This window comes from Protobothrops mucrosquamatus, unplaced genomic scaffold (assembly GCF_001527695.2).
Source record: "Protobothrops mucrosquamatus isolate PMUCROS unplaced genomic scaffold, P.Mucros_1.0 scaffold2158, whole genome shotgun sequence".
NCBI classification, from domain to species: domain Eukaryota; kingdom Metazoa; phylum Chordata; class Lepidosauria; order Squamata; family Viperidae; genus Protobothrops; species Protobothrops mucrosquamatus.
The window spans coordinates 38,675-53,279 of NW_015388254.1; the positions used below are offsets into that span (position 1 = coordinate 38,675).

The window sequence follows — 14,605 nt, forward strand, 5'->3', positions numbered from 1 at the left end:
AGGGGAATGGGGACCCTGCCTGAGCGGGAGGCGGCGGCGGCGGCGGCGGCGGCGGGGGGCTCGCGGTTAGGATCCAGAGGCAGCAGCCGCCCGGGCGTCCACCTCTCGGCTTTCGGCCGGCCGCTTGCAGGGCTGAGCGAGTCACGTCGGACTTGGGGCCAGCCTGCGCCAGGACTTTCCCGGCCGCCGCGCACCGGGGAAGGGGTGGCCGCTCGCCTTCGCTGCAGCCGGCGCTCTTGGGGGGCGCCCCTCGCCTCTTTCTGACCTCGCTGTCTCTGCCGTCGCGGCCGCGGTCGCCTCCCGTCTGGGCGCCCGCGAGATTGGAGGCTGCGGCGGCGGCCCCTGGAGCCTCGGCGCAAATCCCCCGGCGCCCCTCCGGCAGCAGCGGGCGGAGAGAGCCCCGTTGCCCTGCCCTAACTCCGGGAGAGGAAGCCGAGGGGCCCGTCTTGGCTCCCTTCTCCGATACCTCTGGTTTTTTCCCCCCCACAACTGGACGATGGCGGTGTCCTTGAGCAAGTCTTAAAATGCCGGTGATGAGGGGCCTCCTGGCTCCCCAAAACACCTTCCTGGATACCATAGCAACCCGCTTTGATGGCACGCGTGAGTTGGCTTCCCACTCTTTTTTTTTACTCTCCTCCTCCTCCTCCTCCCACTCCCTCCTCCCCCCATTGTCTGGGCTTCCATAAGGAAACTCGAGGGCTCACACTTCCAGGTATTTCTCCCTGACTTTCTTCCTATCAAAGATCTCTTCTTCCCTTTCTTTGTCTCGGCCCCATCCTCCTTCACCTTTGTTACCACAATCCTGAACCTGGTCCGGTGAAGTTGTACTTCTCAAGAAAGAATAGAATAGAATAGAGCTGGAAGGGACCTTGGAGGTCTTCTAGTCCAGCCCCCTGCTCAAGCAGGAGAACCTATACCATCTTAGACAAGTGACTGTCTAGTTTCCTCTTAAAAACCTCCAGTGATGGAGCGCCCACGATTTCTGAAGGCAAGCTGTCCCATTGGTTGATTGTCCTCACTGTTAGGAAGTTTCTGCTTAATTCCAGGTTGCTTCTCTCAACCATTGTTTCGACCTTAGTGTGGCATCTGTATGTTGACCTACTGCCCAGGGCATGTGTGTGCATGCAATGGAGGCATGCTGGGGAGCTGTGAGAAGTGATGGCTCCTCAGCACAGGATGTACATGCAACTCACATATAGGTCCCACATGGTTCTCTGATGATCTGGTGAATTTTTTCGAATGAGCTCCTAAAGTGCGAAGGGTTCTTGAAGCCTTCAGAATATGATGTGAACTTTTGATCTTTGCCATTAAGATTGCCGAGAATAACTGCATCCATGGGGAATTTTGTCAGGTGGATCTTGTCAGGTTTTAGTGAAACTCTTTGACAAACAGATCCAGCCCCAGTCATTAATACAGGAAGGATCTTTGAACCTGTATTGGACATCCTTGAAGGTGAAAATTGACCCAATGCATCATTTTTAAGTCCAAGTAAGCAAAATAAGTTCTTTCCAAATACAAATATCTTGCAGTCGTTCCCTCAAGATCTGAAGCTTCAAGCTGGCTTCCTATTAGAGAACAAAACGTGTGGGTAGTGGAATATATAGTATGGGCCTCTGATGTCATGCAGGTACATCAACAACATATGAATGTGAGAACTGAGTGCCAGCAAATACAGGCACCCAAAAGACTAGATCAGGGCTTTTCAACCTTTTCACCCATTGTACCACTTTTAGAATATGGCAGTATCCGAGTACCACCAGTCGCCTAGCAAGGTGTCAAAAACTTGATGACCCCCCCAAAAAAAGGAAAAAAGTGATAAAATACAGGTAGTCCTGGACTTACAACAGTTTGCTTAGTGTTCAAAGTTACAATGGCACTGAAAAAAGTGCCCCCCAAGCCACAGCCGAGCAAGACACCTGCCTGCCCGCCCGGCGACGCTGTGAGCATTTCTGTTGAGGATTGGCAGCAGGGGTGGGGTGGGGGATGTTTGGTTTTTATTCCCCCTCCCCCATCTGCTGGGTGGTTGCAGCAGGTTTTGGTCACTTCACATGATCCTGGGACACTGTGACCGTCATAAATATGAATCAGTTGCCAAGCATCTGAATGTAAATCACAAGACCCTGGAGATGCTGCAACATTCCAGCTGATCGGCTCTTCTTCTGGGCTCAGCAGAAGTGCCAGGATCAGCACCGAGCTCCAGCTGGAGCCTGGCGCTGATCCTGGCGCTTCCGCTGAGCCCTGACAGCCCTGAAGAAGCGCTGATCCTGGCGCTTCCACTGAGCCCTGACAGCCCTGCAGCTCCAGCCATCTCTCGCTCAGGCTTGTGCGGTGCTGCCACCAGTTAAGCTGATTCCCCTCCCCTGCTACCACTTTTCTAGGATGCTCGCGTACCACCTGCCAGGTGCCAATGTACCACAGGTGGTACCCGTACCACTGGTTGAAAAGCCCTGGATTAGATATTATATGTAGAATGTGTGAAATGGGAACTTGGGTAAAAGGGCACTCTGTGAAACTGGGTGTGGAAGGACAATACCTTCAACCATGTTCTTGCCACATAATTTGCTTTATGAAAAATGATTCTTGTAAAAATTATCATAGTTTTAGCTCAAGTTACTTAGAATGGCAGCTAGATACCATTATTTCTTTCTTCAAAGTCACCCAGCCAAATTTCATGCCTAAGGCAGAACTAGAATTCGGAGCCTTCTGGTTTCTGATTACTTTCAATAATAATAGAAAGGTAATTAAATCCTAACTCACAAGTTGATCTTGAACCTAGTTCTCTCCAATCAAACTCTACCCACTAAGCCTTCTCCTTGATTCCATCCAAATAATCTGCACAAATTTATTTGATTTTTATCATGCCTTTATTATAAGTAACTCAAGGCGCCAAACAGACCGAATACTTCTTCCCTCTCCTATTTTCCGCACCACAACAACCCTGTGAAGTAGATTGAGCTGAGAGAGAGTGACTGGCCCAAAGCCACCCAGCCAGTTTTCATGCCTAAGGCGGAACTATAATTTGGAGCCTCCTGGTTTCTAATTACTTCCAAGTAATTGTGCTGAAAATAAAAGAATCAACTGTTGTCTGAAGCATGGAGGCACTTTCTGAAAGGCAGAGGTGTTATGTATATATGGGAAACAAGGGTTATAATGCTCCTTACTTTTTAATTGCTAATTTGGGGAGTAATTGGGAAAGAGGAGAGATGGATCTCATCGTGGTCTTCCCCTCCCGCTCTACATGCCAAGATGAGTCATCTTGTCATGAGGAAATAGAACCAAAGATACTTTAGTCGCACAACCTTTGAAGGAAACTTTTTAAAAATCAAATCAGAGCTTCATTGGCTTCAAAAAGAAAAGGGAAAAAAATTGCAACTTCAAATTAGTATCCAATGACAAGTCTATGGTTTATGTCAGAGGTCCCCAACCTTTTGGGCACCAGGGACTGGTTACGTGGAGAGAGGTTTTTCCGTGGACCAGAGGGGGCGTGGTTTTGAGTGCTGTCTGCATCCCGTGGATGGGGCTTTGCTTGTTTGTGCAGATCAGTTGCTGGTAGGCCGTGGCCTGGTACCGGTCCATGACCAGGGGTCGGGGACCCCTAGTTTATGCCCATCATTGGAGACTGAAGCACTGAACACACTTAACATTGAAACCTATTGCAAAATTATGGCACAGTCTTCGTCTGTTGTATCTAAGAAACTACAGGCCACTTACTATATGTGGAATTGGGTCTTCGGTAATTCACCCTGCAACTTGTACCTCCCCATCATGTCCTAAGGCCATTTAGTTAAGAAAAATCTGGCTGATTCTCACACGTCTCCCTCTTCATCTAGACTGCATGGTATTTTCTGTACAAAAATACATTCTGAGTAGGAATTGCATAACGTGTAAGGTGCTGCTATAGATAGTCCAATCAGCAAACATGTTTCTTGTTGGTTCATACGTTTGGATTTCATCTCTCTTTTTATCTCCCGCAGCTGCTCGTCATGCTCCTACCTCTATCTGGTAGAAGGAAGGAGACAGTCAAAATTGAGGAAAAAAAGCTTTCCTGATTACACCAAAGCTGTATGCCACCTCACCCCATGCCCCCCATGCCCCCCATGTCTTTGCCTAGCTTTCCTACAGAAGATACAGGGGTTTTTTTTCTGTGCCATCCAAATGAGAGAAAGGTTGAAAAAAAAGACAGCAAGTTGCAATGCCTTTGGAATCTCTTGTTTTAGGTGTGTTTTTATTTGATCTGACTTCTCTTCAGAGCTCAAGTGTTCAAAAGGGCTCTGCTCTGAAAGCCGGACAATAACCTCTTTCGTAAAGACAGGGGTTTTATAAATCTAAGAACAGGGGCTGTTCTGATTAGGAGGGGAAATAATGGATCAGGAGTAGGCAACCTTGGCTCTTTTATGACTTGTGGACCAACTCCCAGAATTCCTGAGCCAGCATGGCTCAGCATGGAAACCTCTCCATTTCCCCTCAGCAGGGCTGGCTCAGGAATTCTGGGAGTTGAAGTCCATGAGTCATAAAAGAGCCAAGGTTGCCTACCCCTGCGCTAGACTCTTAAAGAAGAAAAGAGGGGATTTCCTTCTCCCTCCCGGTCTTCTTGCCTCATTTTATGCAGAAGTTTGTGTAGGTTGAGGCTTTTTGCTTTAAGGCAGTGGGTGGTAGTAGGGAGTCTGTTGAGTGTAGAGTCGCCTTAGAGGTGAGAGGTGGACAGCATATAAATTTAATAAATAAATACTTTAGACATCAAATGACCCAAGGCTTCTCTCTTTCAGAATTTAGAGCCTCTGGGTTCACTGTGTCTTGTGATCAAGCACCTCTGTTTATTTAATTGATGGAATTGCAGTCTGAGTTCAGTTGTCATCCAGGCAAGGAGACCCTCTGAAAGAGTTAGTGCATTAGCTTGCTTGTTGGTTGAATCCTTCTTGCATAATCCAGAGGAGGTGGGTTTTGGTAACTAGGGATTTCTAATCATCAGGTTTGCTTAATACAGATGGGACAGTTGATCTGGCAGAATCAGCTGAACTTTACTGGGGGGTGGGGGTGGTTTTTTTTGTAAATTTCTGAGTGACAAAACATCCAGGCTAGTGAATCTGGAAAAGAGTGGACCTGGAATCAGGAGGGGAAGATGATGATGGTTCTTGCTAGATTTTCTTCAATAGGAAAAGCAGCTTCTAACATAGGTCTGTTTGGATAAATATTGTTCATTCCCATAAAATGTATGCAGTGGAGCTTCCTATAGCCATGTTAGTTGGAAGGTTGGAATTCTGGGAGCAGAATGAAAAGTGCCAGAATGGTGACGGCTGTCCTAGTAGATTGTGGCCAATAGATTAGTGACATTTATATCTGCTATTTATGGATACTTATAAAAATAAATGTATGTTTGTTATATTTCTGGGTGGTTTCCAGAAATGTTTGGGTCAGACTATAATATCCATTGTTATCAAGCCAGCCTGGTATGCTCTTTGGGACTGCTAGGTATAGTACTCTGAGGTTCCATATGAATTACATAACATCCCCAGCCCTCATTCCTACTTAATAATAATAAGAAAGCTAATTAAAATTAAGGCCAGGCTTACCAAGGAACCAAGAGAAGCTCAGCCACTGAACTCTTATATTTGAAGGCAATATCTTTATCTGAAAAAGAGACTGAAAGATGACCATATTTACATATACTCTGTTGTGATATGGGGACAAAAATGTTTAAAATAAATTACGTGTTCCAGAGATTGAAATCTACATGGTAGTTAGCCAGGTTCATTAGTTAGCCAGGTCATGTCCTTTTTTTTAAAATGACTATCATTTCTTGAGACATTTTCAAAATATGACACCCAAATGCCCTAGCAAGCTTATCCAAACTTTTCTCGTTAGTGACAATCTCGGTTCCCTGGTTTTTAGCCAGGTATCTTAACCACTGCATCAAACTACTGTAGGGACCCTTTATAAAAGAATAATATTTATAAGTGCTTACCTTCCAAGAAGTTTGTATACCTGGAAAAGAGGACTTCCTGATATTTAGAACAATTAACCAGTGGAACAACCTGCCTCCAGAAGCAGTGAATGCTCCAACACTGTAAGTTTTTAAGAAGAGAGTGGACAGCCATTTGTCTGAAATGGTACAGGGGGGTTATTTAGATTCCTTTATCCTCTGGGGCTCTTTATTAGGGGTTTTTAAACTCCCTAAATTTCTGATAGATTAAAAAAAATAGTTTAGGTTAGAAGGGTATACCATGGGGCTTTTGTCCTCTGGCACTAGCTGCCTTGGACCTGTCTACGTGACTCTGCTACTTCACAGGGCTTATTGATGTGAAGGGAAACAAACAGATGCAATCAATGACTAATGTAAAATACTGTATACAAGTATAGATTGTTGGAGGGGAAGTAAGTTTCTCTCTGAAGTGAATACCACCTTAAGAAGGCTCTCCTCCTTGCCAAAGAATGAAAACTTTATCAAAAGTCTTCATCAGGGTCCAGTCCAAACTGGGAATAAACAAAATGGAGACTGATTTAGAAAGAAGGTTGTAGTTTATTGAAGGGCAGAGCCAGACAGAAGCATGGCTCTGGGAAAACTGACCACATGTAGTAGGGAGTGGTGGGTTTTTATACCTTCTTGAGCTTTTGTTTGGAGTTGTTCCTGTGGCATGTACTTTGACCTGAGTCTGAGTGTGCCTTTCTGGTATTCTGATGGTGGTGGGTTAATCCTATTATGTCCCAAAGGTCATATCCTGCTAACCTGGGGGTGTGGCTGATGGCTATGTCCTGTGTTGGATTATTTTTCGGTGTGAGGAATTGTTGATTCTAGGGATCTTTGTCTTTCTAATCTAAGCTTCCTGACTCCAATCTTTCTGACAAGATTATCACATCTGCATTTCTGCAGACCTGGTTTCTGTTTGGGGCAGAGAGACTTGGGTGTGTGTTTCTGCCTGTAAAATCCTTTGGGGAAATATAATATTCTGCCTTTTAAATATTCCCAAAATATTTCTTTCTCTGGTGTGTGTGTGTGCTGTCCTCACACAAAGTTTAATCTTTCAGTTCCGAAGAAACTCTCATGTCTTATTCCCTTAGAGAAACTGTGCCACCAGAGAGTAGTGACTCTCTTTTCCCCAGGGGACCCATTCTTTACTACTTCATAAATCCAGTTTTCTTATGTATAATGTACGGTGGACATGTCATACTAAGTAATGTTTGTTCCACTGCACGCCTTCTTACTGAATACACCAAGTGGCTCTGGTTATTTAATAATCCAACCCAACCATGTGGCAAGTGAGCAGAAGGTCTGAAGTCAGGCTCTGAAATGCTTTCTGTCCGTCCCTCCATTTCAACTTCCCTCTGTCCACCTTAGAAGCAAAGGAGGATACTGGAAATGAAGACTATAACAATGGTTGGTTAGAGAAACCATTTTGCATACCCCATGCATTCTCAGTCAGGGTTTCCCAGACTGGGACCTCTAGAACTGTTGAGTCATAAAGCATCCTAGCTATTAAGGCTGGGAGATGTAGACCCAGTGTTTCCTAAACATACGTTCAGAAAGGCTGATCTAAGCTCAGTTGATGAAAATCTCCATATAAATGTCTTTTGCCCATGGCAAGATCTTCCTAGAAACACATCAGATGTAATAATGACAATCAATTGAGAGGAATTAACCAAAGAAGAAAGATCCAACCATTATTGTCAGTGTAACACAGATCAGGAAGAAATATTCCTAAATATCGCTGTTTATGAAGCAAATGTTGTAGTTTCTAGTTAGGCCCTGGCAACATAATGGCTATGGAAAATTAGCTTAAGTAAACTGACTGAAAAAATGAATGCCTGCAAAGGTGGTCAACACTGATATATTATTTTCTGCAACCAGCTATCTATGGGAGGAAAGGAAACTGAGGGCTGAGCCTCAGTTTTTGAAAAGTATTTGCTGAAATAGTCATAAGATCTCCTTTTTCCACCCTTTCTTAGTTTCTTTCTCTTTCCCGCAGGATATATCTGGTCCTTTGAGAGGAACAGACTTGCTGGATAAATAGAATTTATTTGCTTTACACAGGTAGTCCTCGATTTACGACCACAACTGAGTTCAAAATTTATGTTGCTAAGTGAGAAATTTGTTAACTGGGTTTTGCCCCATTTTACGATGTTTCTTGCCCTATTTGTTAAGTGAGTCGCTGCAGCTGTTAACTTAGTAACACGGTTGCTAAGTGAATCTGGCTTCCCCTTTGACTTGGCTTGTCAGAAAGTTGCAAAGAGGGATCACATGACCCTGGACACTGCAACTGTCATAAATACGAACCAGTTGTCAAGCATCTGAATGTAAATCCGAATGATGCTGCAACGGTCAAAAGGGTGAAAAATGGCCATAAGTCACTTTTTTCAGTGTCGTTGTAACTTTGAATGGTCAGTAAATGAACTGTTGTAAGTTGAGGACCCCTGCTGTATTCCAATTTCTCTGCATTTAACAGTGTTGGTCACTAAATGATGCTGGTTTTGAATCTCTTACAACATTAAATATAAAAGAGAGAGCATAAGCAGGGACTCCTGTGTATGTATTTTCCATAGCCATCATGTTGCAAGGAGCTAACCAGAAGCTACACCATTGGCTTCATAAACAGACATATTTGGAAGCATTTTCTCCTGACATTGTATGTCTGTGTTTATGTGAGATATCCTTTGCATGCAGGCAATTCCTGGTTCAACCTATATTTCAGCAGCGCTAAAAAGGGTGGTGGGGGATTTAATCCCAAAAAGACAGGATTTAGAAGGGGAAACTGTGGAACATTTATGCTCAAAAGGAAATCAGTTCAAATAAAAACACACCAGAGACGAGAGAGATCAAGCTACCTTGGGTATTAACAGGATCTTCTCCTTCATCCCAGTAAACTGGGAATACAAATGACTTTGACTTATGACAATTGAGCCCAACATTTCTGTTGCTAAACGAGTTGTTAAATGAGTTTTGATCCCTTTTACGACCTTTCTTGCCACAGTTGTTCAGTAAATCACTGCAGTTCTTAAGTTAGTAGCACGGCTGTTAAGTGAATCAGGCTTCCCTATTGATGTTTGTCAGAATGTCACAAAAGGGGATCACGTGACCCCCAGGCCACTGCAAACATCACAAATATGAGTCAGTTGCCAAGCAGTTGAATTTTGATCACATGACCGTGGGGATGCTACAACGGTTGTTAAGTGTGAAAAATGGGCATCAGTCACTTTTCCCAGTGCTTTTGTGACTTTGAATGCTCACTAAGCGAGTTGCAAGTTGAGAATTACCTGCATTGAATTTAATGAGCTTTAAAGATAACCTTAAAGCTCAGATTCAAATAGATTTACTTATTTATTTCTTTATTGATTCAATTTCTATAACTGCTCATCTCAGTCAATGACCCTGGGTAGCTTACAATTCAAAAAATATATTACAATCAGAATGCTGGAAACATTTTAAAACAAAAAACAACAACAAGAAGAAATAGTTGAAGGCAGCCCTGTGGTAACTGGATCCAAACTATTTTTTTTTCTTTTTTTGCAAAGCGGAGAATCCATATTTTTCAGTCCTTGGATACATAGGGAATCTTGGGGTTTTTATGAAATGCGTATCCAGTCATAAAACAGTCATCACCAAGTGGGGTGGACTTTCAAAGAAGACCCTGGGCTACAGTCTGCTTTCCCTTTTGTTGTCTAAAAATGTCTTTGACACATACATATGCCACCCCCAATAGGATTCATAACAGAAGCCTAGTCAGTTTGCAGCTAGAGAAAATGCAACGAAAACCAAATCTGTTTTTCTAGGTAAAATTGCAAATGAGAAATAAATAAAAAAAAGTGGCACAAGATTATTTAGTTATTGCCACAAGTTCAGTGGTGGGATTCAGCTGGTTTGCACCACTTCGGCAGAACCGGTAGTTAATTTTTTGTTGCCCAGGCCCAGAATGGACTTCCGGAAGTGGCATCCACACAGAGAACCGGTAGTCCTTCCCAGTGGCCATTTTGGCAGGAGGCCTTTGAGGCTTGTGGCAGAGCAATACCTGGAAAGCCACGGGTGCTCCACTTGTGGGGGATAAGCTGCAAATAGGGACCACCAGAGATAGGCCTTCTTTCTTTGAGCAGGGAATCCTGTAACAAGTACTGGTAAGTCCTCGACTTACGACCACAATTGAACCCCAAATTTATGTTGTTAAGTGAGAAATTTGTTAAGTGAGTTTTGCCCCATTTTACGACTTTTCTTGCCGCCTTGGTTAGTTGCTGCAGTTGTTAAATTAGTAACCTGGTTGTTGGATCTGGCTTCCCCATTGACTTTGCTCGTCGAAAGGTTGCAAAAGGGGATCACGTGACCCTGGGACGCTGCAGCCGTCATAAATGTGAGTCAATTGCCAAGCATCCAAATGTAAATCACGTGACCATGGAGATGTTGCAACAGTTATAAGCAGAGGTCTTCAAACTTGGCCCTTTTATGATTCGTGGACTTCAACTCCCAGAATTCCTCAGCCAGCATGCCTGGCTAAGGAATTCTGGGAGTTGAAGTCCATGAGTCATGAAAGGGCCAAGTTTGAAGACCCCTGGTCATTAAGTGTGAAAAATTGTCATTTTTTTCAGAGCTGTTGTAACTTCGAACAGTCACTAAGTGAACTGTTGTAAGTCGAGGACTACCTGTAATGTTGAGCAAATTAAATCTCTGTTTTGGTTGACTTTGATTTTTAGGGGTGCCATTTCTGTGGCAGTGGGTGTAGCAGGCTATATACCAGTAGTATTTCAGCAATGCATGCTTCAGCTAAAGATATAATTTCTTTTAAGAAACAACCTGGCAAAGCTCTCTGCAGTTGGCTGTAGTTTGAATATGCTGCCATCCAAAATAGCACACTTAGACTTATTAATGTCAGTAGTTCCTAAAATAATAATCCTCTGAATCTGTTGTATCTAAATTATCAGGTCATGCCTTCGTAGCATGTTTAATCTTTAAATCAGTCTGGGCATTTGAAGAGAGGACTTGGAGGGGAATACATTTGCAAATTTCTCCAGACATGGAAGGTGGTGAAGGGAGAACATCTGCATCAGTCTATAAATAAATTACCCTCCCATATAGTCCTTAGAAATATTGCTGCAGTTGGCCTGCTGTGTAATTTGAACATTAACGGAACCAATCTGTTTCTCTCTCTGTCCTGCACCGCTTCCTGAATTGGGGGGGGGGCGGCAAAGAAAACAGTGAGATACAGTCTTCCATTGCACCCTGGCAGTCTCTCACCGTTTAGAATATGGGCTTTATAACAAATGAGGTTTCTATTTTTCCCCAAATTCTAGAATTGAATGAGAAAAGCTTTACCCTGGTGAACTATTTTTTAACTCTCCAGGAATATCAGAGGTAGAACATAAAGAATATTTTGATTATTTGGGGTTTATGTATGTTATTTTATTTATTACGCTTTACCCTGCCTTTATTAAGTAACTTGAGGCAGTGAACACACATCATATTCCTTCCTCCTCCTATTTCTCCCACACAACCTTGTGAGTAAGTTGGGCTGAGAGAGAGTGACTGGCCCAAGCTCACCCAGCTGACATCATCCCTAAGGCAGGACTAGAACTCACCATCTCCTGGTTTCTAGCTTGATTCCTTAACCACTACACCAAACTGGCTCTCTTGTGTATCTTCTTTCATTATTGCAGAGGTTGAATTCCTAACAAGATCCAGGGTGACTCTTCCTTAGTTTACGCTTGAAATCCTACAGGTTTTCAGTGAGTTGATATTATTTCGTCCTTCTTTCATAATCACTAGATAAATTAGCCCAATCTTGGAATGGGTTAGTAGTTAAAAAGTTATCATGTCTCCCTTAATGAGATAAATAGAGGCTGTGCCTCATTACCTACCATGTGAAATAGGTATAATAGTGCAAGTTTGTGCAAGTTTTCACTGCAAACGTGATGCACTGTGTTTAATGGGGCTTGGTTCCAGGTAAGAATGCATAAGACTAAGAACAGAACAGAATCAGCTATTGACAAATGCTTCTTCTCTCCTCTCTTATTGCCAATAATAAACTACCAGATATAAAAGAAGAGTTTATTGTGTGATTTCCAGGCTCAGTATGGAATATTTTTGTCCTTGTCCATATGTCTTAATTTTATAAGTGTACCCATCTCTCAACAATTGGCAGAGTAGTGATGGCCCTGCTTGTAGGTTTGCCTAGTAACCCCCCCCCCAGAGCTACAGAGTTTGTATAATTCCAACTTCCATTTAATATATTATAAAGACTCAGCAGTTAAAAAATGAAGACCTCCTTAGGTGTCCTTAGAAAAGGGACTTCTTCTAAGTCTCAGCCTCTACATGGTGAGGAAATTATAATGCTGAGATCCTTTAGAGCTGTATTGTAAGAACATGCCAAGTTCTTTGAAAATGGAAAATGTTGTCAAAATCACCATTACTTATTTGTGGTATTTTTTAATAATCTACCTATAAAGCAGTGGTGGTGAACCTATGGCATGCATGCCAGAGGCGGCACTCAGAGCCCTCACTGTTGGCATGCGTGCCGCTGCCACCACCAGCAGGTCCATCAGGCAGCCACCGCCGCCCAGAGCAGGATCCCCACCCAGCACAAAGGAGGTGAAGTGGCCGACTAGCAAGCTCGAGTAGAGGTGGTAGAGCAGAGGTCACCAACCATTGTCAATTGGCGGACTGGAAGAAAAGGGAGGTGGAAGCATTTTACATGTGTGTGTGCATGCATGGGGCCGTGAGCATGCATGTGCTGCAAATGGGGTGGGGCTAGTGCCTGTGTGATACTCACTAGCCCTGCCCCATTCTTGCATGGTGTAGTGCCTTGTATCTGTACCTCATGGTGCGGCGGCCATGTTTGCGCCTTGCAGCATGGCCCATTTTTGCACCCCTGGTTTTTGTGTGCCAGAGGTGACACTCAGAGGCGGCTCCCTGCCCCCCCCAGGCACCACAATGCCGATGGGCCCCTGGCACTTTGCGATAAATAAGTGGGTTTGGGTTGCGGTTTGGGCACTCAGTCTCTAAAAGGTTCGCCATCACTGCTATAGAGGCATTATTTATTGTGATGTTTATAGAGATAGGAGAAGACAGTCTTGGTAAGCCATCTATTGTGGGGACGAATGTTGCACAAAAGCAGTGTATTCACAGGTCAGGATGGCCTAAACACACATGTCATCTTTTATAGCATTTCTGTCTATGTTGTGTTAGACACTGCTCTGCTCTGCAGGAAAGGGGCTGGGTTGGCTGCTGTCTGTTGTGGAAGGGCAATTGTCATGTTGTGGAGACAGGCCTACTTTCCCATTCTCTGATTTCTCTGCTGGCCTTCTGGCACAAATGTGGAGAGGTTTTGCACTGGCTGATGGCAGCAGAAGGATAAAGCGATATGTCACTGACTGTAATTGTACTTAAACTGTGATTTGGGAGGGGAGAGCAGAAATCTTTAACCGATAGAAGAGCATATTTGCAGCTCAGAGTTGAAATGAGGCGTCTTTGATGCTCTCTGAGCTTGGTTGTTTCCTTGCAGACATTTCCTTACGCAAACTAGGTAGCATCATCAGTGCTAGCCTGAAATCTTTAAATGTGTGTTTAATTCAATAATCTGATGGATTTACTATTTTGATTAGCTTCATTTCTTAGTCACGTTCTACATTTGTTTGGGGGGGGGGAAGAAGGGTTAAGTTGGTAGAGGAAAGAATGTGGCATGAAGAGCTTGAGCTTAAATTCACATTTAATTACATGAATGTATGACATCATAACAGAGTAATACAACATAAATGTCTCTTGCTTCCAAAGAATTACATGCAGTCCTCAAGATATGACCGTAATGGAGCCTGCCCATTACTGTCACATGTCATGACAGTCATTAGGGAAAACATCTCATCTAATGATTCCCCACCCCATCCCTGGTCTCCCCAATGATTCATTAAAGGAATGGGCAGGTTGTTAAATGGACTTATAGGATGCCTCAGGAGTGGGGGAGCCCTTAAGAGGCCCAGAACAGAACTAGGCGCCACTTGCCCTGGCCCTCCTTAGGCCTTCCTACACTCCTCAAGGCACCCCATACTCCACTTCCTGCCCCTTTGATCCCCCCAGGTCTTAGGCCAGTTTCCCACCCCACCAGGCCAAACACTCTCCTCCTCGCTTACCTTCTGAAGAGCTCCAAGGCCTTCCAAGTGCTAGAATGGATTCTGGAAGTGGTCACCATTTTGTGCTGCTCACAAAATGGCAGCTGTGTTTGGGTCACCACTACACTATACTGCCCGGGGATGAACTGCTTTGTTTTGCTGTGTTAACAAGGTCTGCACAGATCTGCAGAAGCTTTCTGCAGTGTTCAGAAGCTTCTGTAGTGCTGTGCAGACCTCATTAAGGCAGCAAAACGTTTGTCTGGAGGCCACTATTTGCTCCCCACCCACAAGCAGGTGGGACAAAATGGTGGCTTTGTCACTGCCACTCAGCCCAGGGACACATGGCCTACTCTCCTTTCCCATTATGAAATCAGGAGTGCTTCAAAAGGTAAGGGTGATGGGTGTGTGGAGAGGAGACCCAAGCACTGCAGTGGCCTGGCCATGTGGGATTGGTGAGAGAGAGATGGGGAGACACTGTAGCATTCCTATGGTGGATCATAAGGGCAAATGTTTGCAGGGCGACCGCAGC

General features: G+C 44.2%; 1 protein-coding gene across 1 annotated transcript in view; it reads left to right on the forward strand.

The window, feature by feature from the left end:
• The first annotated feature begins 524 nt into the window (after window positions 1–524).
• The window catches only part of KCNH3 (potassium voltage-gated channel subfamily H member 3), a 69,981-nt gene continuing 55,900 nt past the window's right edge, over window positions 525–14,605 (forward strand). The window contains exon 1 of the mRNA XM_029285742.1: window positions 525–600. Coding sequence (XP_029141575.1) covers window positions 525–600 — 76 coding nt within the window. The remainder of the gene's footprint in view (window positions 601–14,605) is intronic.